At 35.5% G+C, this 27,718-nt stretch overlaps 1 protein-coding gene across 2 annotated transcripts in view; it reads left to right on the top strand.

Moving 5' to 3' along the window:
- LOC150094669 (regulating synaptic membrane exocytosis protein 2-like) overlaps positions 1-27,718 on the top strand; it is a 358,944-nt gene that overhangs the window by 239,870 nt on the left and 91,356 nt on the right. For both annotated transcript variants that reach the window (XM_090410907.1, XM_090410908.1), the window contains exons 10-11: positions 2,610-2,775; positions 22,645-22,734. In XM_090410907.1, the coding sequence (XP_090267033.1) occupies positions 2,610-2,775; positions 22,645-22,734 (256 nt within the window). The remainder of the gene's footprint in view (positions 1-2,609; positions 2,776-22,644; positions 22,735-27,718) is intronic.

Raw genomic sequence — 27,718 nt, 5'->3', positions numbered from 1 at the left:
CTGCCCGCGCCCAAGACCGGTTAACTTGGCTATGGCTGAGGGAGATCCTCAAAATCCTCACGTCTTCGACGGGAATCGAACCTGGGACAATCCTTCCCCAGTCATATGGTTGCGAAGCGCACAGCCACTAGGCTAACCGCGCGGACTTAATTTACAGTAAAATTTTATCACAGCTCTTTGTTAAATGACGCAACTTTTGACATGCTCCAGTCATACACTCTTACTTCAACGGTTGCCACACGAAAACTGCTCCATTACGCGACTTTAAGTAGCACCTGCCATTACAACACACTCTAGCGGTCAAAACTATAAACACGTTTTGTTACTTTTATTCAAAGTTCTGTCCTATAAAAAATCATTACTTAGCGGGCACACTGTGCATATTGCCATTTCATGTAAAAAAAACGACGGTAATAAAAGAATAGATTTGTGTTCCTAGAGAATTATCTGGGAAAAATTTACTACCAAAAAGTACGGAATCAGATAGGTTAGTAACGTTGATTGTATAAAGAAGGATATTATTTGGTTACTCTATCATAAAACATGCGGGTTATAACTAAGTTTTCCGGGAGCAAAAATTAAAAACATACCACATGCAATTGAGTTTGAATGGATACTACCTACTACTAATTGCAGTAGGTACTAACGACTTAATTAGCGATAAGTTCAGTATGAGAGAGGATACAAAGGGTTTGTTGGAAGAAGCAAGAGTGAAGAATAAGAAAGAGAAAACTGTAAGTACATTATCTCGATATGACAAAAATGAATTAAAAAGAAGGGCTATGATGTAAACGATTCGATACGTAGGTTGTGTAGAAGGAACGGATGCGAGTTTTTGGATATGTGTGGAGTGCGTTTGAGAGAAGATTAGATTTGTGTAAGTAGGCCAGCCGATAATTAAATGTGTTTGGTATCATCAAGATTCTTGAAGAAACTAATAACTAGTATGAAACCTAACGCAGAGAGTCGGGAAACTAAATTATAATGGGAAGAATGGTGAAAATATGTGTTTAACAGTGACAATGTTATATAACTGTGTTAATAACGCGAATGGGCATTATCATGGAAATGATTACGAGGAGAGAACGATTTCGACTTTGTGTTCGTCCAGTTCGGAGAAGAACAGAGATCTACAAGCCGTGCAACTGTGTCACACAGACTGCAGACAAGGGTATACAAAAGAACAATAGGCAGCTTATTATGTCTGTACACGAATGGTAAGAGTATCAGAAACAAACAGGTAGAGTTTGTTGCCTTGATCAATAAATTGGAACCTCAGATTGTAACATTATAACGACATGGCTATTAGTATCAGACATACTAACTGGTATCGAGGGTAGAGTATTTTTTAGGAAGGATAGACAGGATAGGAGAGTAGGGGACATACTGCTAATGATATCGCATGCCTTGAATTCAGTTAAGTGTTGAGACCTATGATTGTAATACCAGTAAGAGCTTTTCATGTCGCAGTGAGTTTGAAGCCATCTGGCGTGAGGCGGAATCTAAAAACAAGATCAAATACATCGTGAGGTACTGTTACAGCATTCATTTTCAGAAATGTAGACGTGTTTATTTTATGGCTTTTGACAGGAGTCAAAAACAATAATAGTAAATTACGTCAAAAGTGTGTGTGTGCGTGTGTGTGTGTGTGGAGGGAGAGGTATTTTAAAAGATGACAGAACAATAACTATAGATAATACAGCTTATAACATAACTCATTCTACATTTTAAGTTTCAACGAAATGAAAAAAAAAAGAGAAAAATGAACAGCAAAGAAATAAATGCTTATCTTTCAGAGCATGAAGAACTATTTCATGTACTGCTGTGAAAATTAATTCAGTATTTCTTGAAATATCGCACGCTGAAAGAAATATCACGAAGAACATTACAAACTATACGTTTTAAGTTTCTACATTTTAAGTTTCAACGAAATGGAAAGAAAGAGAAAAATGAACAGCAAAGAAATAAATGCTTATCTTTCAGGGCATGAAGAACTATTTCATGTACTGTTGTGAAAATTAATTCAGTATTTCTTGAAATATTGCACGCTGAAAGAAATATCACGAAGAACATTACAAACAATTCAAAACGATTCAAAATATGAAACCGCATCTAAATTAGATAAATAAATCAATCGAATGAAAATGCCTGTAAGCTTACCACCAATAAATTAGATTAGTGATGATTTATTTAAATCATCACTAATCTAATCGTTTTAGAAAACGAAGAGCTTTCCTTTCCTTTCCTTTCTACCGACTTCTTTATAAAAGAAAATAAATATTAAAAAAACAAGAAAATAAATGGAAATCTTAAAAAAAAGGAACCCATTTTGAAAGTCGATGCTTTCTAATTTTTAGTTAGTATGGAGAAAGCATTCATTATTACTTCATCAAACCGCAAATTAATCTCTTAATCTAACTACAACGAATAATTCTTCCGTACCGTTATTTTTTTCTCTTGCTTTTATTCATAATCTAAAAGTGGATTAGACATACAAACTGGTGATTCTTTAGACAACAAATAATTAATCTGTGCTCTCTACGTTAAACAAACACCCATTAATAATGCCCTTATCTTAGTGATTTTCTATTCTGTATGCTCTTTTCTAGCGAGAAGAGCAAGAGGAGAACCAAAACAATTGCTAACACCAACGAGCCTAAATGGAATCAAACTTTCGTTTATTCACCACTAAGGAAGTCCGACTTACGGACACGTGCTTTAGAAGTAACAGTATGGGATTATGATCGTTATGGTGCTAACGATTTTCTAGGTGAAGTAAGTATAACAACTGAAGCTTATAAATTTTCACTGTTAACTGGAAATTTTGCAATCATAAGAAATATTCACGGCACAAATAATGTTCTTTGTGCCGTGAATAAAGAGCTTCTTTGGAAGACTGCAAACTGAGGCGGTAGAATCAATTAGTACTGCAGCAACATTTACATCCAGATCATGTCATATATATAAATATATATATCAAAAATGCAAAACAGTCAGAATCAGATTAAGTAATTTGTTGTGTATCCCTATCTTGCTTTCTTTGTCCACACATAGTTTTGGTTATACCATAATGCCAACTCCTTAGGATGTACTGATTATGATATTATGACATAATGCTAACGCCTCCACACTACCTTTTGAGTTTCTAATTACCTGAAAATTGCAGAAGTAATTACCAGCCTGCAAGACCTAGTGAATATCTTCTCTGCGTTGTAATTATAGATTTTATTGCATAGATTTTGTTGATTTCTTTAGTCAGTAATTAGTTTACATCTCGAGATATGAGACCAACGCCCAACTTATGGAGGCCGGAAGTGGCTAGGAAAAGCAGTACAAACCAAGTTTACTCTCGAGAGCATAATTCGTAAATGATTTGTCATCTAACCATTGGCTAACTCGAGGCGCTGTACTGTAAGTTTACAATTTCTTGTCAATGGAATTAGAAAAAAAATTTCCATTCGAAGAGAATTAATACCACGTTCTATTCCTATTCTTTTTCAAACATTTGAGTTGTTGTTTCAAAAATGCCAGAGCAACTTGCAAATATTATAATAATATTATAAACATGAACAATAACAAGGCAGACAGTAGGAAAATTGATGCTTTTGAGATACGTACATACAAAACAGCGTTGAAAATCTCGTGGATTCGGAAGATAAATTAAGTTTTGGAGGTGATGTTTACTAAACTGGAACTATTAAAGAACATATAAAAAAGAAAATATCATATAGGGCGGCTATCATGGATCTCTATGTAGTTCTCTCTTGGGCTGCTCTCTTTCTCTCTGCAAGAGAGAAGCCCAAGAGAGAAACAGATAGAGACTCATGATAGCCAACCTCCTGGATGGAGATAACACTTAGCAGGATAAGGATTATTGTTTTGAAAATGCTAAGGAAACTGAGGCTATAGCAAGTGTTATTATAATATATAGACGGTGAGTGTATTCGTAGACCGGTTTTTCTGTATCATGTTTGTGGGAGAGAAACCATACCAACTCTATGAGATCCATTGTCTTAGTTTCATTTGAAAAGTTCTCATGTGCTTATAATGGTCCTTTCCATCCAACCAAAGGGCATCTAGAATGGCGAAATACATACACACGAAATATATATATTGTATATGACGCGCGGAACTCTTTGTATGATCTTTTCAATCAAATGGTGAGTTAGTCGGTCTTATACGGAGGCGAATGTATTTTTTTCTGGAATCTGAGGTTTTTTTCATCCCAAAAACAAGAAGACGGGTAGAAAAACACACGTCATATACATACAAACATAGGACACTATGCGGATAAGGATTAACCACCCTATTCTGTCACGTCTGCAATAAAGAGTGAGTCTACGCTTAAGCGTACATCAGGAAGAAAGAAAGGAAGGAAGAAATCCAATGAAACACTGGAAGCAGAGATGGACATGAAAACTCTGCCCTCCAAAATTTCATCAACGGCAAGAGAAAGAAGTACACGGCAACTTCTAATGTAGCAATTACAAGTACAGATTATTTGAGGACAGGATAGTAAGCTTCAAATTAAAAACAACAAGCATGAGTGTGAAGTTCTGGCAAGCCCGTGTCCTAAAACCTGAAGGAAGTCTTCGGGAGGTTGTAAATATTCTGCTGTAACCCTTCGAATAAACTCCTTAATTGGTTTCAGCAAGCAGTTAAAGATAAAGGGACCTAGACCACACGTAACATCCTAAACACCTTGAATGACACCCCCCTTTTGCATCCCTCTCTCAACTTAAAAGAGCGCAATCTTCACCTAAACAAATGGAGGCATGGAAATTGATGCTAGTACTCATCAGGCTATTGTTTTCTTGCGAGCGACACACTTTTATCATTTCATGATAAAATGCAATAACTGGGCTAAAAATGACGTTTCATCTATCGGGAGTTTGGATTTCGGAACAAGACAGCGCTGAAATCTGGGTACTGATGCTAGTCAGTACCCAGCTTCGGTACTTCGGCTTCCTTCTACAGGATTTTTCGTAAACTTCTGAGAGGAACTATTATTAACATCATCGACACCGAACAAGATCACAACACCTGATATTCTAGAAGCCTTCCGGAGATACTATGAACAATTTTATTACGGCAACAGTACTGCCCACGACCACTCCTCTTGGAACAATACCTCCCTCCCTCTTCGCACACAGCCCGGAGGGTTAGCCAGTCTTTTCACGGCGGATGATATCATAACAGTCTAGAAGCAATGACATGTCAGGAAAGCACTTTCGGCAGACGGACCGGGAACATAGTGAGTTTTATCGTATGGCAGCATGGGTTTTGTTTTCTTCCCGTTCTCGTGGCACTATCCAATATCTTCCTGTCCACCTTTCCGGAAATATGCCAAGCGAGTTTGCGGAGTACAACAGTGTATTTACGCTAATGTTAACAGGAACTTCGTAATCAAGAATGGAGACCCATCAGCCTCTCGCATACGGACTATAAGATCCTCGTCCATGTCCTCAACGACTTAAGCAAGGGATCATATTCAGAGTGCATATGTATTTGGTTGTCCCAAGGCCGTGTAATAGAATTTAATGTTTTTCATTACAGGTCTACGTCTGATGAACATTAAAATAAGTGTCCAATGGCATTTATGTATTTCTACAGAAGTTAAACCGAGCTTTTTCCAGTGTCAAAAAAAAAAAAAACAGCTCAACAAAGAGGAATCAAAAATAATAACTTATGCAGATGATGTAGTGTAAATCCTCATGAACAGTGACTACATCAGTAATTTCTTTAATATTTTAGAAAAATTCGAAGTGTCGGGACTAACATAGAATCCAACAAATCCAGCTCAAGGGTTATGGAGTGTGGTAAGCAGTAAATATTCCTCCTGGTTTATTCTCTAGGGAATAACCCCTTACCATCTTCAGGGTTCCTTTTTCAGCACTACCTTAACTCGATATCACCCTTCTAAAAGTCAAACGTGTCGACAGCTTCAAGTACCGATAAAATGGACAACTATCTTTCCTTCGGGGCAACAGTCATCAAGACTACTATCTACCCAGCTGATCAGTTTGTCATTAATATTACTAACTTCTAAGAAGATCAAGAGAATCAACTGTACAGAAACCCTAAAGTTTTTCTAGAGCAAGTTGATATCAAGATCCTTCTACTTCTGAAGCTTGGAGGCTTTGGATTCCCACTCGTAAGGATATGCTATTTCATCAACATCAATTATCACCTAAAGAAGATGATGCAAACTGACCATCTTAGCAGTCATTTTGTGCAGTATTTCTTAGGCTTCAAGTATTTCAGTATTTCTTCAAGCTTTTCTTGTGATTACAGATCATTAAGGCGCCAAATCGGAAACTGTCCCAGTTCAGTACAACCAGCTTCTAGAACTCCACTATTCGGATATCGATATCACCAGCATTATAGACAAAGAATACTTATGGTCGAAGGAATTGAAATATCCACCTGGAAAATTAAAAAGTGGTATATGAACACCGCCATTCCGCCAATAATGCTGGAGGTACAGCAAATATCGACATTTTAACTTCTACTTCTCCATACACTTCCTATGGGTACAAAGAGCAGCTCAGGGCGACGAAAGATTTAAGATAAACTGGTGTACTCCACCAACTCTGTTCACGATGAGCAACGGGATCATGAAATCTTATTTACCATTGCTATGAGCCTAATAATACCCAATATATTCCTAGTAGGTTCGTGGACATCTATATAGGTAATTTAGAGAGGTACTCAGAGAGTGAAAGCCAACTCTAGGCGGTAGGCCCGAAAAGGGCGCACTACCTGGGCAATGGTTGCCTCTGTGGCCTTTCCCATTTTGTATTACTCTCTGTGACTGTTGCAAAGAAATATCATATGATAGCGCTGAGACAGAAAGATGAAAACTATGATATAAGACCTATTCTTTTCTCTTTCCCTACCTCTACCTTTCTCGTCCCTTTCCCAACCTCTTACAACACGTTTCTCCTTCCACCTCTCCCCTGCCTTTTAATATCCCTTTTATTTCAATAGGCCTATGATGTGGTCCCTTTACACTTCCATCACATTTCCAATATCTTCAGAATAGCAATCAATCGTCATTTAGATGAAGAGCGGTTGGACTACTTGAACTTCGCATTCGCAGGCAAAGGACCTTTGTTGGCTTAATGTGTCAAAGTGTTGTCTGAGCACAATGGACGCAGTTTCAAGAGACAGGAACCATTACAAGAAGAGCTGGGAAAGGTCACCAATGGTCTACATCAACCGGAAAAGACCACTCTCCGACTCTAATAGCAAGACGGAACGGCAAACAACCTCACTGACTTCAGGTTGCTGCTGGTCACACAGGTAAAATCTTTGCTAACCAGATTGTGTTAAGAAGGCTCGATTCAAGTGAACTCTACTCAAGGATGTCAAGCGCTTCTATTCCATTAACCACGAACCACTGCAGAACTAGTCGAAACTGTTGCCACATGTTCAGTGTGATTTGGAGTCCTGACAAGTAGGGTACAAATCTGTTCTAGTCTTCAAATGGCTTCCAGATGTTATTTGATTTGGAGAGAACGAGGAATTTGGCACCATTCCTCCAACATCAGACAAAGCAACACTTAAGGTGGATGTGGAAAGTCATCAAAGGCGGCATCCCTCTAGTGAATTCAATTTCTCTCCGTAGTTCCAGGATACCGCAACTGCGCAGGTAGTGAGATTATATCTGTGAACACTATGCACGATTAACCCAGATTTTCTGTTCATGCATGACAAGGTCAGTGCCGGTAAAGCTTAAGTGATAAAGTCATTTTAACACTTTATCTGATAAGGTAAAGACTTTATCTGATGAGATAAAGTCTATTCTGTTGGAAGAATGGGATTTGTTGCCATAGATTCTTATAGATACCCATATTTGCGAGAACACTGTGTCGATTTTTGTTATGTGATAGTTTTGGATTCTTCGTCACCTCTATGTAATGCCTCTGTCTCATCTAAGAGCAGCAAATGAGAGTAATCTCCCAAAATTGTTTTGAAAGGCTATTTGGCGGCCATTTGCGAACGTTCCACTTATCGCCCCTCCCACTCCAGTTGCTCCACCGCTCGTACAAATTCTGATAATTTTGTTTCGATGAAGGTTTCTCGTTTAGCTCAATGCACTTGCATTTTATATGACTGCTGACTGAGTTAAACAGGACTGAGAATGTTCCAACAACCGTGGATCGAATTTTTATCTGGTGTGTGTGTGTGTGTGTTTACCTAATTCTCTTCGCAAGTTTATTAAAGGTATTATTTAATGTAATCACTAATAAGTAAATAAATAGTATAAGGAAATAAAACGTTTTTAATCAACACGCATTTTTTTCAAAAAATTTACGATGAATGACAACTTAACAATATTCTGGATAATTCTCATTCAGTCACCTTATTAAAACTACAATATTTCCTGTATTATAAAATATCCTGCAACTACTTAAAAGAAAGACCTGGTGATAAATTTTTAGGTGTATATTATAATATTTACAGTAATCCCTCGATTAATGCGCCCCCGATTAATGCGTTTTCGATTAGTGCGTTATATTTTTTCGATACTCAAATTCGATTAGTGCGCCTATATACATCTTAAAAATAAATGTTACAGATTTTAAAAAATTTCGATCTATACATTTTTTATGGCTAACTATTTTAAAAAAATCACTCACCAGAATGAAATAATTTAGTTACCGATTTAAAGCATTTTACAAAGTTATTTTTAATGGCATACTACACTACTTCCGTGTACACTATGTATACTATGTTCCAAATTTTTACCGCTAAAATTTATGTCGTCTGCTATAGTACGCCCACGGATTCAAGACCCTTTGACACTTTTGAACATGTCGCAAAAAGGAGAATCCATTCCGATAATAGGGTAATCGATCCGTCTTCTGGGATGAGTTGTTTATTATTACACGTCAGAAAATTAACTTCTCTTTTATGATCATTGTAGTTTTTAAAGTGGTAACTATTTTGCTTGTATAACTGTTGGGAAATTTTATCTATAAAGCACGTGATTTCGCGTGTTGGCGACCAATTCGTATGTCCTTCATTTCTTTCTCCCCTTCAATGATATCGTCCAAGAGTTAATTAAATCTCATTCTGAAGAACTGAATGATTCCGACCTGCTAAATTTAGATGCACAGCGAGAAGATTCCGAAGAATATGAAGAAAATTTAACCACTGATAGTCAGCCAAAAGAGATTTCACAGAAACAATTTGAAAATATTTTTCGTACAATCGAAGTTTTTAAGCAGCAATGCATCGAGGCTGACCCTGATGAAGAGAGAAGCAGTAAGCAATTCTTTGTTAAGAAGTAGAATAATAAAATTTATATTCTGAATATGTTTTATTGTCTTTCAGCTTCATAGTTTTCCTTTAACTAGGCCCTGAGACATACCCTAATTCTTTTATAAAAAAAAATTAAGGGCCAAAAAGAAATTTAAGGAACGAATTATACTTTTTCCAAATAGGTTATTATATTTGATTAGTGCGTTTTCGATTAATGCGCCTGTTTTAAAGAACGCATTAGGCGCACTAATCGAGGGATTGCTGTATTTTAAACGATACTAAAACATAAAAAATAACCAAAATGATATATTATTTTATTAATGAATACGTTACTCAATAGGATAGAGTACTATTAATTTATTGCTGTTAATAATAGCAACACTTAATAGAATATAAATTTGCGCCAGATTAAATACGAGGCGATCAAAATTAAGGAATCTCTGTTAAAAGTCTTGTGGAGCGCCATCCAATGATCTGAATGCTGCAAAACTTTCCAGGAATACATTGTGGGCCATGAGCAAACGATTCCTCTTCTTCTTGGCTTCCTGTATTATGAAACTGTTTGCCTGTAAAGTTTTTAAGGGTTTAAAAATTCTTCTGCCCATATCCTCTGGGTCTTTCTCTTGACTAGTGTCCCTTTTTTATATTTCCAGGCAATTTTTGCCCATCTGTCCTCATTCATCCTTTCCACATAGTTTTTTTCCAGTTTTTCTATAGTTTGTGATGTCTTTTGTTATCTTAATTACGGATAATTGTTTTCTTATTTCTTCATTTTTTATCTTGACTATTCTTTTATAACTTGTGAGCGGTCTTAGGAACTTCATTTCTCTAGCTTCCACTTGTCTTTTATCTCGTTCTCCACAAGTCCATGTTTCACTACTATATTTCAGAATTGGTTTGGCTATTGTTTATAGTTTTATTTGGGTTGTTCTGGACATCTGTTTACTGAAGTGTCTAATCACTGTAAGGAATTTTGTTTTTTATATGCAATGTCAATTTCTCCATTGGGGGGGGGTATGTAATTTCCTAGATATTTAAATTTGTTTACTTGTTCTATTACTTGGTTGTGGATGACTAGTTATCATCTTTTAATTTCTTTACCTTGAAATACGATTGATTTCGTTTTATTTATTGAGATTTTCATGTCATACTGTTCTATTGTTTTGTTCAATACGTGTAGATTTTTCTGTAATTGGTCTTCATTTTCAGCAAAAATAACTTGATCGTCAGCATACAAAAGGCTGGTTAATTCTTTATTTCCTATTTTAATTCCTATGATTTTGTTTTTCCTCCACTCTCTTGAAATTCTTTCCATATATAAATTGAAGCGTATTCGTTATAATCCTCTTCCTTCCATGAGACTTCTATTGGTTTTAATTTTTTCGGTTATTTCATTCTTCTTCTTCTTCCAATGCAGGGTCCACGTGCTACTTAGATGCGACTTCTTGTTAGTGCTACTCCCAACCGACCTGTCGTCTGGTCTGCCGCTGGAGGGGGGATATATTTTTGACTGTAGAAGCGTATGTTCACTGGGCTGGTTTGACTGCTTGCGGGATGAAAAACGCCCAGATAAACTGGCGGAAAAAACCCTACTGCCCGTGCCCAAGACCGGCTAACTTGACTATGCCTGAGGAAAATCCTCAAATTCCTCACGTCTACGACGGGAATCGAACCTGGGACACTCCTTCCCCAGGCATATGGTTGCGAAGCGCAAAGTCACTAGGCTAACCGCGCGGACTTTTCGGTTATTTCATTATTAATTTTAATATAGCTTTCTTCAATTATATTTGCTATTGTTTTGATGGTTTGAGGTGGAGCTTTCAATTCACACAGTTTATTAATTAATTTTGTTCTATTAATTTGATCGTATGCTTTCTCATAATCCAGAAAGGCCATATATATTGGCAGGTTAAATCATTCTTTTTTCTATAATTTGTTTGAGTTTAAATGCAGAATCTGTGCAGAATTTTCCTCTCCTAGCAGAATTGTTCCTCTCCAATAATTTCCTCGGCCCATGATGTTAATTATATTTTTAATTATATCTAAATATATTTCATAGCATGCATTTAATAGGGATAATCCTCTGTAGTTTCCGCAATCCTTTCTGTTTCTTTTTTTGAAAATGTTTATGACTATTGCTGTCTTCCATTCTTGTGGGATGTTTCCTTCTTCCCATATTTTGTTTAGGAATTTAATTAATGGTAAATGAAATGGTTTCGATTTGTATTAGTCTAGTTCTGAATTTATTCCACCTGCTCTTGTAGCTTTTCTATTTTTTAGTTTTTCCAATATTTTATTTAGATCATTAAACTCTATTGGTTCTTCATTTGTTTCTTGACTTATTACTTGTTTTATTTCAATTTGATTATTATTGTTTAGAAGCTGGGTGTAGTGAGTGGTCCATTCTTTTGGGAAGGAGCCTTCTAATTGTAGATTATCCTTTGTTTCTTGACTAATTATTTTATGATTTTATAGCTCTTTAGTTGAGGTCCATTTATGTCACATGCTCTAATCTTGATACAAAATTTTCCCAGTCTTGTCTTCTGATTTTCCTGGTTTCTCTTCTTGTTATTGCTTTCATTCTTTTATATTATATTTCATTACTTATGGTTCTGTCGTTTAACCTTTTAAGGTATTTCTTTTCTCTTTCTTATTAAAGATTCTATTTCTGGGTTCCAGGTTCTGAGTCTTTTCCTTTTTCTTTGCAGTTTTGTTCCTATGGCTTCATATGCTAATTGTTTTACTATTTGTTTAATATCTTGCCATTCATTTTCTATATCTGTATCTTCATTTATTTTCTTTGTATAATTTGAAAGTATTAGTTGATATAGTTCTCTGATACTATCATGCTGTAAACGTTCTATCTTAAATTGCTCCTGCTTTTGTTTTTGTGTTCTTGTATTGTTTCTATTTCTCTGGTTCGGGATCTTGATAGTGCTAATTACTAAATAATGGTCTGAGTCAATATTGTATACTCTGCAATTTCTGCGGAAACGATATCTGAGAAAAAAGTAGTTACAAAATTCACCAACAGGGACGATGTAAACCCAAAAGCATGGAATCTTCATATCACAACTCAGTAAGAGCCATGAGGTTTTAAAAAGATGGGCACAGGATTTTTCGTTCCCTTCTGGTTGTTAATACCGTCCACAGTGATGACACTACCCTTGCCCCAATGTGCTATGCTCGTGAAGCTGTACTGTCTAAACAATTGCAATGTTGTTGCTGCATTCCGTCAATTTCGTCGCCTGAACAAATGTCGACGAGGTCCACTATATATACGTGCTCTGCGGCGAATGATTAGTCGTTTTGAAGAAACGGAATAGTTGGGAGTTAGACCTGGCAGAGGTCCCAAATAAATCAGTTCACTGCAAGTGAATCAAGTTGCTACTGCCGTTGTGGAGCAGGCTATGAATAACGGTTGGTTCCTGCAGTGCACGATCTATATACAAATGTGACTTACACAAACGGTCACAGGACTTTGAAAGTCGACTGACATTCGTTTTAATATTCCTTGCTCGACTAGAGATGGAGGCTGAATGGCCGTGGATGATGTTGAAGAGAGATGACGCTTACTTTTATCTGAACGGATCATTGAATACCCACAACTGCTGGGTATGGTCTACGCAAAACCAGCATGCAATTCAACAAATTCTTTTGCATTTACCCACAGTTACCTGGTTCAGGTTTACAGGTTCGTTTATCATTGGACTTCTTTGAGGAGTCCAATGATAAACGAACTGTTCAGGCTCTGTGATCTGTTCAGATCACAGAGCCTGACTGGTGAATGTCAGGCTCTGTGATCTGTTCAGTTACTGTCGAGAGGTATCGCGATATGATAAACAATTTTGTTGTTCCACAGCTACGGCAGTGCCTATTCATGGATTCAGTCATTTTCATGCAATATAGGACCCTCCACACATCGGTCGATCCGTACAGGAGGTTGTTCGAAGACATTGCACGGAATCCAAAGTGATCAGACGTGTGTTTCCCACAGCATATCTGCCTCGTTCAACTGATCTAACCCCCTGTGACTTCTGGCTCTGAGACAAAGGCAGTGTTTATCTTCCTGATAATTTGCCAGTCCCGACAAGCTGGGTTCTAGCGTTGAACACACTGCAAAGGATGTAGTTTGTGGAAAAGCGGGTAGGGAAGTACATTGAACGGAACAGCCAGTGAATGCACAGTGGAAGTGAATAAAAATTTGTTGTTTATGCTGGTGTCGCTTTTCTCCTTACACACACACACACACACACACACACACACACACACACACACACACACACACACACACACACACACACACACACACACACACACACAGAAAAAATACTACATTTACATTCAGTACATCATACAGCTTCCCGGGTGGCGAATTTTGGAACAACTTTTATCCCTCAGATATCGCTTCCGCATGACGAACATTGTATTTCTACAAACTTTTGTAGCATTGTCGCGTTTCATAACCATAATAAATTGCATCTGTCAATGTGACCACAGGTATCAAAAACGTTGTTGTAAGTAACTTATTTCCATTATTATATTTGTATGTTTCAGATCTTCGTATTCTACCAAAGAAAACAAACCTAGTAACAAAAATATCAGGGAACAAGCTTTCATATACTTTACAAATCAAAGACAATAAGGTTTAGGTGTAGACGTTTATTCAATTTTTTAATTTTACATTTTTCGAACTCCAGAAATCAATGGTAAGAAATTGCTTCATCCCGAGATTAAAGTTAAGAGATTATTTAAGAAATCCATTTTGAAAAATGATTTGTTTGGGATTAGACACTTTTTTTTACAAACAATTCAAGTGTAGTTATTTAGTGAATTGGACTGCCTATGAGCAAAATGAATATTAATTTAAAAAATAAACATAGAAATCGTTTTGTAAGTATAACGTTATTGATATTTTCCAAGTACGAGTAAATATTAAAAAAAGCCTTTACTAAATTCGTTAATAACATAAAAAATTAATCTTCCTTCCGCAACTATTTATCAGAACTTCAACATACTAACTAGAGGTAGAGGAAAACGAGGCGGTTTTTCACTATGCAACTGAGAGAATCAAAATGCTTAAACACTTGAACAATGAAAAACCATGTAGTAGGAAGGAGAAACACGACAACCAATACGCGAGGTTTCAGAACCTATATCACAGTGTGTAGACATGAGCTAAGAGAGAAGGAGCACTTTTTTATTTTTTTTAAAGATAACTTTGAATCCATAAAAATAAAATACACGTGAACATAGTGAAAGGTATTTAATCAACAGCAATTAATTATAAAAGTATTTCAGTTTAAGTTTCTTAATTACATGGAACTGAATAGATTCCAGATAGCAGCAAAGGTTATGCGCTATCCTTAGTAGATTGAGTAAAGAGCTGATTTGATTAATAGCATTAAACGGGGCTGAAAGATATTTTATAAGCATACAAGGCACACATTCAGAAGCACCTCGATCTAAGGTATGGATATTTTATAGGGATAATTTTTTTTCTTTTCGGGGTACAAGAAAAGTAATTTTCTTAATAATTTTTGGGTTGAATCTATTGAATAGCTGGATACTGGGGTTGATGCAGGTAAGTTTAAAGTTAAATTGTAAAAGAATGTTGGACAATGCTGCTCGTAAAGGCTTAATGGAAAGCGTAAAAATTATGGACGCTAGTTCCGTGTGGGCAATAGAAAATACCTACAGAATACTGAAATGGACCGAATGTGAAATGCTGGGTGAAACGAACTGGTGAGAGAGGAAACGTTATCAGCTAGATCAGCCTCCTGTGTACAACATAAAGAATTTTTAGTGAGGTGCATGGTGCCGCCCCAAACATTAAAACAGTACTATAAAAGTGGATAAATTTAATTTTTTAGAGATTGTTTAGAGTTAGGAGTTGGATCAGTGGAAAACAGCGGCTTGCGTGGATAATGATACCGATTTTTATAGACGTTGAGAAAGCTACTGATACAATGTGTTTATCTCAGGAAAGTCTCGAAATAAATGGCGATCCAAGAAGAGGGAGATGAATCTGTATAGCCATTTGTGTATTATCGAGGAGCAAGAGAAGGTGAATAAACTGATATGTATTTTGTGAAAAACAAAAAGTCTGTTATGGCAGAATTGAAAATGACGAGGTTATCCTCATGCCATCAAAGAACATATTTACGGGGCTGGCTGCCGATCTTGAAGCTTGAGATATTTATTTTCCCACTGAGTGCTTTGTCAAATGAGTAGGAGGAACAGAGTGTACTATCGTCAGGGAAAGAAAGGAGAGAGGATTATCAATCAGAAAGAGTGAGATAACGCTATATGTGCTCTCACTGACCAGTAATCTATAGTTAATTTTCTGATATGGTAGGTAATAGTATATACAAGAGAGTAGTTGATAAAATAAACCCTGAGGAGCTCTTCCATTTGGCCAGGAAAGCCAAAGAGAGGAGTCATTATGCATTTGTGAGGAAAGCGAAAGAGGAGTCACCCTGCATTTGGGAGGAAATCTGAAGAGAGGAGCCATCTGTCCTGAAGAGAAGTGATCAATCAAGACGAAAATTGGCTACCAGTTACACAGCGTACGTTATGTGAATAAAAGGATAAAATTTGATGATCAGGGTTGACAGATGACCTGATGAAATGATTTGGATATGTTAACAGTAGTAGTATATATTTCTGCAGTGGATGTTCAGCTGCAGAATCCAATCCATGCTGTCGGTCATTTATTAATTGGATGAGCGACTTCCAGAGTAGAGAATAAGTTGATTTTTAATGACCTCCATATTTGAGAGAGGAAAAATGAGAAAAAAAAGCAATGAGCTAATAATCCGATGGCAGATTTTAAACTCTCCCTTTTTTGGAATGAGCTGAATATCGGCTAGCTTCCATATACTGAGATCGATGTCAGTTGATTGTAAAAGAAGGTAGAAACGATGTACCACAGGTGTTCATTCTGGAGCGCATGTATCGTTTGAATACAATCGAGGAGATACCATCAGTGCCAAGGAACTTTTAGTAATATTACTTTAAGATTTTTTCTGATGTGCTGTTGGCGAAAACCCAGACGAATAATGTTGTGCACTATTTATGATATATCAGCAAGTAAGTCAGTCAATCCGTCTCCTCCATTAGCAAATCAGAGATAGCTGGTCGAAAACTAACATTAATTTTAAACGGAATCCGGTGAAGAGAGAACGGCAGATAAGCGACCTATTTCGTGGTCCCTAAACCTGATACAATATCGAATATAGTATTGTTCCAAATATTGTGAGTTCTATGGTCGATTTTGTTTAGCTTAAGGGACGAAAAACTCGAATTTCCGGGAGAAAAAACCTGTCTGCCATTGTCAGAGATCGACTAATTCGGGAACCGGTCAGAAAATTTCATCTAATCATCGACAAGAATCGAACTCAGAACTTTCGACAGCCTACCGCTATGGATGCAAACACATTTTCCACAGCATTTAAAATAACCATAAATTGTATAAATAAGGAAAAAAAATTAAGTTAATTTTTTTGAAATATAAAATAAACAAACAAAAAAAACAAAGAACAGAATAGAATAAACACAGAACTAGCAGCTATAATAAGTTGATAAAGGCAGAAGAAGAGTGACAAGATAAAAAAAAGTGATGAAATGATACAATCAAAGAAATAAGCTTCATTATCATTTATAAACTCAACAAGAGTGGAGGACCTATACCGATATATTCGACTGCTGGATCAAAAGTCCTCATAGTTCAGATGGTACAGACGAAGCCCTTTGGTTGGGAAGACCTGGATTTGAATTCCATCTAAGACGCGAAGAACCTCTTCGGGTCCTTTCAGGAAAAACTGGCAATTCCGAATGAGGAATTGCCATTTTCCTCTCCAGAAACTCGGATTTTTCATGCCCAAACCAGGTAAACCGGCCAGTAGAATACACACAATTTACAGACTAAGGAATACTTAGAGGTATAGGGCTAACCACCTTATCCTCGATTTACGGCTACAAACTCGATGGATACTTGAAACGTCGTGGGCGCTAAGTGCATCTGATATAGTAATGATGCAAGTGGTCAGCTTTTTCTTTGAGAGTGCTAGAGGACCATCTGATTGTGAGAGATTTCGTCAGAAGTTAATAATGCTCTCTGCAAGAATACGAACAACAACCGCTTCCATATAGATAGGAAATTTGCATGTGCTCTGAGGAGAGTTTCTGACAGTTATTACCAACTTATGTATAAGTAGAAAGGAAAGAAAACGCTTTCCTTTGGTATTGATATGCTACATTTTTATCGAACTATTTTACTACAGGACTGAGATTTGAATTGAGGTTAGAAATTCAGAATGAGGATTAAAGGACTTCCATTCCGGTAACAGGTACCTAAACGTTTTCGGAATTTAAAATTTTTATATTAACAATCAGAAAAAACATTATTTTACCATCTATAGCTCATTATGCACTATGGTCTTTGTCAATCTCTCAAAAGTTGTTTGATTCCTCTATAATATCGTTTTTGGACGCGAAAAACTCCTAACATCCACTCCAAAACTTCTCTTACCTTAATTTTGTTTTTCTTGCTACTGAACTTATGGTTTTGCAGGGACATTGTCATATTGGGAGAGCATCGCTTCGATTGTTCTGTAGTAGTTAGCGCTAGAGGAGAACAACATGAACTCACTTCAGCTGTTGAAAATAGAGATTGAAATTTATAGCGTTCCCTTCTAGAACATAGTGGACTACTAAATTCCACTCGACGCAAAACGTGAACCTGTTCTCTAATCAACTATTTAGTGGGAGCCGATGTTCTGCTTCATGTAAGCGTCAAGTCATGACATCGTTTTACAATGAAGAAATGTTCATCTAGAAGATTGGCAAGAGACTCTCTGCAGAGTTAGGTGTGATGCTGATTTGTTCTCACCTACATTTTAGATCATTCTGATAACTTTTGTTGACTTGCCAAGCTGGTGAAGATGGTGTACCAAGATGGGGTATTAAGTTCAGTAGATAATCTAGGTATATACAGCTAAATCGCCTTGACGTAGTATCTCGAATGAGCGTGACTTCGACATCCTTCAGTTTTTGAAATAACCAAATGCATTATTCTTCTGCTCAACACCCTTTTTGTGCTCAGATATTTTGGACTCTTTCGATTTTAGCAGGCCGAAGTTCGAATTCGTAGAGTAGAAGGTCTCAATTTATACGATTTTGAACATTCATCGTAAAAAAATATCATTTAGTTCTTAAAAATGTGTGTGATAAGTAATTTTAATAGCTATAACAACTGCTTAATTGGTATGCAAAATTGAAATAATTATTTATTACAAATCACCATTCATACAATAGGATATATTTTGTATCCCTTATATAGCAATAATTTCGACTGCAGCAATCTTTGGATCAACATAATGAAAACACAATAAAATGAGATACAATACACCTTGAAAAAGTTTAGAATACTCGATATACGAGTATTATGAACTCGATTAACTGTTTTCATTAACAGTTTGCAAACTAGAGAAAGGTGAACAAAATTACGCAGGCCATCCATTTCTGACTATTATTGTATCCAATGACAAGGAACTCAGAATGGCAATGTTTTATTTTAGTTTTGAATTATGTCAGACGCTATTAAGGTTTTAAATGAGTGTGTACTTCTGGTCGGTAAGTCTGTTTTGTGGGGTGAAAATCCTGGGTACTGTGAGAAAAAATTCTCCACCTTATTAGATAGAACTTCGTGAAGTACAGGTTATGGTCTGAGTAGTGAACACATACATATCAGGGCAGGGAAATTACTGATGAATAAAATATTTCATGTCTTATCAGAGTGATGATGTGAAGTGGTATTTTGGTTACTAAATAAGTAATTTGTGTATAAAACAGCAGATAGCAACATCTCTCCAACACCTTGGTTAGAATTGAAAATCGGAAACCATTCGGACGTGGAACATTACGAAAATAAAAAATGCAACAAACAATACTGTTGGGGTAACTGGAGTAGGAAATCACTATTCAATAATAAAAAAGTTGAAGAATGATTTATAGGGAAGTTATCTAAAAGCAATAGAAATAAATTAATCTGATAATAATAGTCAAGATACGTTTTAATCAAAGAAGATCGAATCGTGCAGATTCTAGATTAAATGTCCAATGGCATGGAATGGCTGAGCAAGAAAACATTGTTTGTGGCATAATCGTATGGTACGGTACGGTATGGTATGCCATACCATACCACTCAGTTTATAAAATACTAAAAACGAAAGAATTTAGTTACACAAATTCTGCATTTAACAAATACAAATAATGTTAAATAATGTAAGTGAAATATCCTGTTTTGTGTATTTTACAAAGTCAGTATCTTATATCTCTATCTTTAATCCGATTTAGGTTCCTACTAATTGTGATAATTCTATTATTTTTTCTAAGTATGATAAAATATGTAATATGGCAACTGATTACCTTCCGCTCCAGGCACAGCACAACTCCCAAATTCACCAAATTAACTAAACTAACTTTCTTTTCTTTTCTCTATAGGGAAGAAAAGAAAGTTATGACTTACATGTTCAATATGAATGTCAATTCAGTTAGTCTTCTTTTCAACCATGAGAATTTTTCTTCCCGAAAACTCGGGTTTTCATTCATCAAGCAAAACAGTTAAACGCAAGCATACAAGTAACTAACATACATAATCTCATAGCCTTAGTTGCTTAACTTGTAATTTAGATAACTCCAACTAAAGCTATTTTTTATGTACGTTGTCTTAGAGGTTACTGATTTTTCTAAATTTACACGTAGATTGTTGCAAAATGCTGCATGGGCAAAGAAATAAAAATCGTCAAAAAGTTTTTATAAAACACTTCACATAAAACAACTCAACAATGCTTGTCATCTTTCTCACAAAGAGCGATAAATCCCTTAATCTCATACAAAAAGAGGTGTAGCAATACGAAAGTAATCCCTCCTGTTTTTCACCCTCAAAAAATAGAATTTATTTAACAATGGCTTGCATATGGAAAAATCCTCCATATTTCACTAGTATTCTGTCGTTTTTTTTTTTTGCAGCATCAATCTCTATTATTTTCTTTTGACCTCATTAACTAAGATGCTGCATTCTGAGTCCGTTAGTCTTTACTCCGACGTCAGAGCTCTTCAGAACAGCTTGCTTTAACTGCTCGTTGTTGACAAAATGGAAAACTTGGAGTGCGTCCTTCAGACTACCAACCTGATGTCATAACTGCGCGAGATCTGGGCTACCGGATGGGGATGAGGACGCTTAGTCTAGCCAAATTGCACACAAGAGATGCAAACGTTGCATTCCTTGTGTGCAGACTGGTGTGAGATCGAGAATTAGCATGAAGGAAGGTCACATTCATATTTCTAGTGGACAGAACTTTACTGATGAGTTTTTTCCCCAATTTCTTCAACCTTTCCACGTACCATTCTGAATAGATCGTGGAGCTTTCCTCCACTAGCAACACCCCACCTTTGTCCCAAAATACGGTTGCCACGATCTTTACCTACACAAGGTGTCCTTTGAATCTTTTCTTGCGCAGTACATTTAGATGATGGCACATCATTTCAGAGTCTTAATGGTGAACCCATGTTTCATCACGTATGACTATGCTTGACAGAAAAGCCTCACCCCCAATTCTCATAGTGCAGATGAAGTTCCGTAATGATGAACTTCCGGGCATTTTTGTTCGTCGAACAGCATTTTCTGAACATACTGTGCGCAAACTCTTTTATAGCCAAGATTGATAACCGTTTGTTTTCTGATACCTCCCGCGTTGCACAGGTCGCCCAGTGATGAGATAATCCTCAGTGATCAGCTCATTAATATGACTCATGCCCATCATCACTGCTGTGGGCATGCCACTTGCAGCTTCGATGGGCACAATTTTCAAACGGATTCACAACTCCTGCAGTAAGGAATTTAATCGCCACTCTCTGTTTAGTACACTCATCTGCAACAGCTGGCATTTTTGAACTACTTGCGCGCAGCGCTCTGTGATCTATCGCAGCGCCACTCACTCACTGTGTGAAACTAGAAACTACTACTTCACGCAGTGATGTGTAATGCTTTCTATCGAATGCTTTCGATTTATTTCTAGCAAAGTGAAGTTATTCAGGATGTGCTTGCTTTCAATATATCTGAGCACAGTAAGGTAATCATTCTTTACACGAAACCATTAGCAACATTATATTATGATCTATAACCAATTAGAAAATGTAAGAGTAAGTAATAGAAGAAAACTGTAGTGGATTTTTGAGAAATTGAAATTTTATTGCAGCTTGTATTATTCTGAGTATATCTAAATTTAAAAAATTTTAACGTTTCTTTAGTATTTTGAAATTTTCTTTGACAATATGCACTGAGTATTTCTTCATTGTTTAGTTTCGTTTGTTTCCATAATCAATAATGAATAACCTATGAATAATTTCCTAATCTCTTTAATCAGGTTTCATATATTTTCATTAGTATGTTTACTATCATTTTATTTAAGTTTTCACTTTAGTTTCTAACATTCTTTATCTGATCAACAAATATTAATTTTATAAAAATCATTAACAGGACTGGTGCTGAATGTTGTTTTTATATGCGTGTCAGTACCTCTTAAAATTCTTCGATTCAGGGCAGATCACAGTGAATTGAATTAAATGTATTTCTCAGACATTAATTTCTTTGGTATATAAATTCAAATCTAATAAATAGATCGAATATTTTTTCCTCAAATATCAAATTATTGATGTCAATAATAGCATAATATGGTAATAACTACTAATAAATGCCAATTAATGAAAGATCGCCCAGTTCATTCGAAGTGAAACAAACTGTTTATTCTAGTAACTATCTGCGTAAGGACTGACAACAATATGTATCTATCTTCTCTTAGTTTTATGATATTTATATAACTTTCTACGAACCTGTTAATCAAAGAACCACTTTCATGCATTTAAAGACTCACAATACAGCTTTTAAGTTGTAGCACTTCACATTTACACTAAATCGTTCGATATTAATATCTCTGATAAACGAATTTATTCACTAAATTTCATACTGACGTAATATGGAGCAGACAAAACTCGTCTGAACGCATATCTTATTTAATATCCGCAATGCTCAAGAGATGGAGCTACTTTACTTCTATTTTTAATGTAGTCGTAGTTTTAGTGGAATTGTAAAAAGAGAAATTACTAGGTAATGTTCTTTTTTTAAAAAGACTATTATAAAATGTACAAGCATTATCTATGTAACTTTTTTTAAACATTAGAAGTACACTTGAATTTTAAGTATTTCGAAATTTCTTCACTGTTTAGTTTCTGAATTCTTATGATAAATGTCTGAAAGCTCATCTAAAGAAAGCTATTTGTAGCAAGTTACTTAATCTTGCCATTTCGCAGGTCGTTATCGAGTTGGCAACGGCACCTTTAGATGATGAAGGAGAATGGTACTTTCTGGTCACGCATGAAGAGAGCCTGGCTTCTCAGTTGGTGAGTGATGTAATAGTGGTTTTTGTGTAGTTGGCTCAAACTAGGATTTAAAGTAGAATCTTACATTTTTGTTTTGTGCGGCTTAGCAGATAGTTGAAGCAAATCATGAAGAAGCTTGACACGTGGTCACACATATTAACCATTTACAGCAGCTCAAGGTTATTTCTGCAGAGCGTCTTTGTCGACTATTAGGGCTAGCAGAACGCCAGCAGTATGTAGGAATTCACAAAATATCATCTTCAGCTAATTCGGGAGCAAAACATTATTTTTTGAGCATTCATATTGAAACTAGAACGGACTAATATAAACGATTTGTAGAATATAATTATGATAGGAAGAAGAAGAAGAAGAGGAAGTATCTGTTCATTACTTCTTGAATGTGGAACGTCGAGCAGCTAATTCAACATAAAGCTATTAAGAAATAGGTAAGAGGTAGGATACTAAGCACTCCTTTAAACTGTATTCGCGTGTAATAATCATAAACTATATTATTTATATATCTATGCGTTTCTGTTCGCCCAGCCATATTTTATTTAGTCAAATATACTGTCAAAGTTACAATGCTTCACTTTACTAAAAAAAAAAGAATTTATTATTAAAAGCGACTGATATATTTCTGAATACAAGAAGCCTAATTTTTTAAAACAGAAAAAACAGGGGAAATGTTTAATTAATTAATTAAGTTTTAATAAATTCTCGTGGAAACTGATATTAGTAAAGAACTAAAATATTACTACTGTATTTGAAATCCAACACAACTACTTAAATATGATGCATAATAGCTATTTAAAGTTCGAAAACTATAATTATCTAAGAATAAATGCTGCGGTTTTCGGAAGTATTTACTAATTAACTGAATTTGACAATCCTGTTCAGAATTCGACGAACAAATAAATAATGTTAACAAGTCGATATTATTTCAAACAGAAGTATATATGATATTTTTAAATATTAGTTTATTTTCAATATCGAAAATGTATAATTTAAAGGCGTTTTTAAGCTTGTTTCCTGTACCTAGGGTTTACCCTAGGTACAGGAAATAAGTTTTTTGAAAACATTTTGCAAGTTTATTGAATCATGACAAGCGTCGAATGAGAGTTAACTGGTCTCAAACTGCGGTGAAATGATTTCACTTCCCGGAAAGTCAAGCTTTGGTCAAACAAAACAACAACTCGTTCATTAGATCACAATGAATTCAAAGACATATTATGCTAGCCTCATAAGCTTATATGTTTTCGAAATTTGTAACGAAAAGATATATATTTTTAACGAAAGATTCGCCAATTATAAGGAATCGAGGAGAAATTGCATATACGGGGAAGACTTCGTCCTTGAGCCACATATTATATAGCTTATTTATTTATTTTTAATCATGTTTCGAGATATGTATCTCTTCTTTATCAATGAAACTTACTCATTGTTTTTACTACATGATCTATTCCTTTTTATGAAGAGTAGATATAGAATTTTTCCTGTTTTGAACACAACAAGGAATGCTTAGGCTTTCAAATATACAATTCCTTTAGATGTTCTGTTTCTGCTGTACCTGTTATGAAGATACTGCATATGCATGGTCACTATCTAACTGGCGCCCTTTATCCTCGTATGGAACTGTGATATTACATCACTTAAAGTAGTGTATTAGACCAGCGTCGTTATCTGTCGTTACGTAAGCTCGAAAGTGTTCGATGGGATTTAGATCTATATTCAGGAAGGATGAGCCATATTAAAGCAGGCTTGTTAATTAGCGTGCTTCGGACGGACATCGATTCAACTGCAGAGAATCGACAGAAGTGAAACAACAGCCTTATCTTAAATGCCAATATAAACTTTTGTATTCAGGTTTTTTTTGGTGCTATGACTAACAGTCTCGCTCAAAACCAAAATTAATTTCTTAATTCTAATAATTCGTACAAACTGAAATGCTTGAGCATGATGGGAGTTCAGCATTCTGAAACTCGAACTCCACTATCAGGAGAAAACATTACGAGGTGACAGAATTCATCGCTGCATGTGACCTACTTCCTTATTCTGGAGTTAAGGAACGATAGAAAAGCACCATTTCAAAGAATGGTTAGTGCTTACGCATAAAGCGAACCTGTAATCTGCAGTTTCTACCATGAAAAACAAGCTCGAAGTTTATAACAATAATGGAAACACTTACCAGTAATTACTGTTGTTAACAACTGGCGTATCGATCATATTTTTTATGCATGTCATTAACTATAATTTGTCCTCCCCTATTTTCAGGACTCAATCCTTATCTTGAATCCACCTCTGTTTTCTCACAACACCAGTTATTGTTTACTTCAGAAGGTTCACATAACTTGCTGTACAGATGCGTCATTCGGTTCTAACCTATTTCAAACTACACAAACTCTTTACTGCAACTCATGCTAGTTGCAAATAACATATTTGTTGTTTTCCATCCTCCGATATTCCTGAGGGCAGAAAACAACAGTGCGAGCTAGTTGATTGTCTATACCCAGCTTGCACTGTTCACAAACGTCAGAGGGTTAACAGCGTTTTTAGAGAATAATTTTATAGAAGAGTGTACAGCAAGAATTTGACAGGTGTAAGTTTGATATTTCCTGAAGATAAAATACGTATTTCCTACGTCTCGCCCTACGTTAAAGTTAGTATACTCTGAAGTCATCATATCATATTTGTTACATATTACAACACAGAAATTTAATTTTTAATTGTAGTAAGTTTCTGTGAAATATTGTCATTCGTAAAAATTCGTGATTTGTTTGCAGTTTTTCAGTATAGCAGTGCCTTTAAAGAAGCTTTAATGCCACTGTGTTAATAATGATAATGCAACTAGTTTATGAAGTATGAAAAGAACAAACAGAATCTGAGTAATAAACTCAGAAACTAATATAATAAGCATTTGCACTTAATTATCAGGTTCCGCTAATTTTTTTGAGATAAACCAGCGGAAAAACGTGCATACTGTTATTAATTTTATCTATAATACGCGATCTACTCTTACTTTAGCGAAGTTATGATTCTAAGTTTTCAACAGGAGATTTCGCATGCCTAGGAAAGAAACTCAACAACGAACACGGCTCAGGAGACGGAAGTCTATGGCTTCGAGCATGCTGAAGCACGACTCATTGTATGTTGATAAATCGAAAAAAATCAATATTTGTTCTTAATGATTCCTTGCATATATAATATTTAATTTTATATATTCCTTGCATATATAAAATTAAATATATCTGTACTTTTAATAATATTACCTTTTCTCCGTCCTCCAATCATAAAAACGCAAAGGCAGGTAAAATACAAAACATTCGCCACATTGACACCGTGTAAAAATGAATTCGCCAACATAGTAATCGGATTGATCGAAACGTCACAAGATGCCAGCGCAACCCTACTTGTACAATATTTATTGATGTAACTGCCACTGTAGCCGAGAGTAATATTTGCTTCAGAAGATTTCACATTATTACTTCTTTGTCACACAGCTGTATTTCATATTTTCTATGGAAAAAAAAAGGAGAAAAATCTGACAAAAACCGACTGTAATTGCTTTTTATGAATATTATTGTACCAACCTGAATATATCTCTTTTAAAATTACAAAATACCTTATGATCTTCGGCTACCACTGTTTTCCCGCGTTATGACGCTTAACCAAATAAAGATTCCCGACGCCTTAAGGTCGGGTGTTTAGCAGTGAGCATTGACAGGTTCTGCATGCACGTGCACTTATTCATTTGACTTCCCGTTCACATTTTTGGTCTTTCCCTCCCCAGATAGTAGGAAAAAAAACGACCTAAGAGAGAGAGAGAGAGAGAGAGAGAGAAGCACTTTAATAGATGATAATAATGATGGTGCCTGAACATAAACGTTCTTTTATTTTATTTTTATTTTTTAAGCTTAAAGATTACAATCACGAGAGCAGATCAATCAATTTACTGAAGTAAATGAATAATATACTACCAATATCTGGTCTGAATACTTTTCATCTAATTCATGTACAGAGGCACAATTATTTTATTATTCCAAGTATATAAGATTTTGTTTCTTTCTTATGCTGCAGCTAAAGGTATCCAACACCAAACTAATTTGGGGATTGTCAACATTATGTTTTTTCCTAGAAAATTTTTTATTTCATCTATTATTCATGATCGACTTGAAACATAAGAATCTTTTTTACTCTTTAATGATAACTAACTTGTATATATTACTAATTCCGTGGATTAATAGCTATTATTATACTTTTAAGACACTGCTGAAGAGTTTAGCTATACTGTAGCTATATAGCCAATGATCATAGTCAGTGCATGAGCGAAAAATACGAAGCGATGCAATTTAACATCACCATCATCATTACCTAGCCTACATAATATTTCGATAAGCAATACGTTTTCTCATTATAGTTTCAGAGAGATATATTAATGTTACTTTATAATTAATGTTATAAAGGAGAAAAAAGGCATAGGGCAATCCCTCTTACCAATCTAACTAACGCATATTTGTGAAGGGTAGGGTTATTTCTAATTATCTCTAATTTTAAATGTTTCGATATCTTTGATTTTATTTCCGATCCCAAGAAGCTGATATGATCTATGATCTAATATTTGCCATGTAATAGATGTATAAAATTATATTAAAATTAAATTTTAAATATTAAAAGATATTACTAAACATAGAAAGGACCTCTCATAGATTTTGCAGTTACATTTATCATGGGTTGAAAAATAATTTCCTCTTAGAAAAACTAAACAAACACTCCATCTCAGACACCTTTAATTCGAGAGCTGTATAATAAACAATAGACCAGTAGATATTCTTAATGCTGTGTAAGTGCCCAAGAAGAACTTATCAATTTAGTGTTATTGTGTCCAGTAATCTCCCTCTCGAAGTAATGATTTAGAATAATCTTTAAACAAAAGTGTAATAATTAGGTGGTGTGTAATTCACTCGCCGTTGTTCTACTGCAGTTATAATGATGAATAATATTCAATCAC

This window comes from Typopeltis vanoorti, chromosome 21, assembly GCF_054136105.1.
Source record: "Typopeltis vanoorti isolate ZY-2024b chromosome 21, IOZ_Tvanoo_1.0, whole genome shotgun sequence".
Taxonomy (NCBI): Eukaryota; Metazoa; Arthropoda; class Arachnida; order Uropygi; family Thelyphonidae; genus Typopeltis; species Typopeltis vanoorti.
Note: the sequence above shows the minus strand (reverse complement) of the source record. Positions and strands in the feature narration are given on the sequence as shown.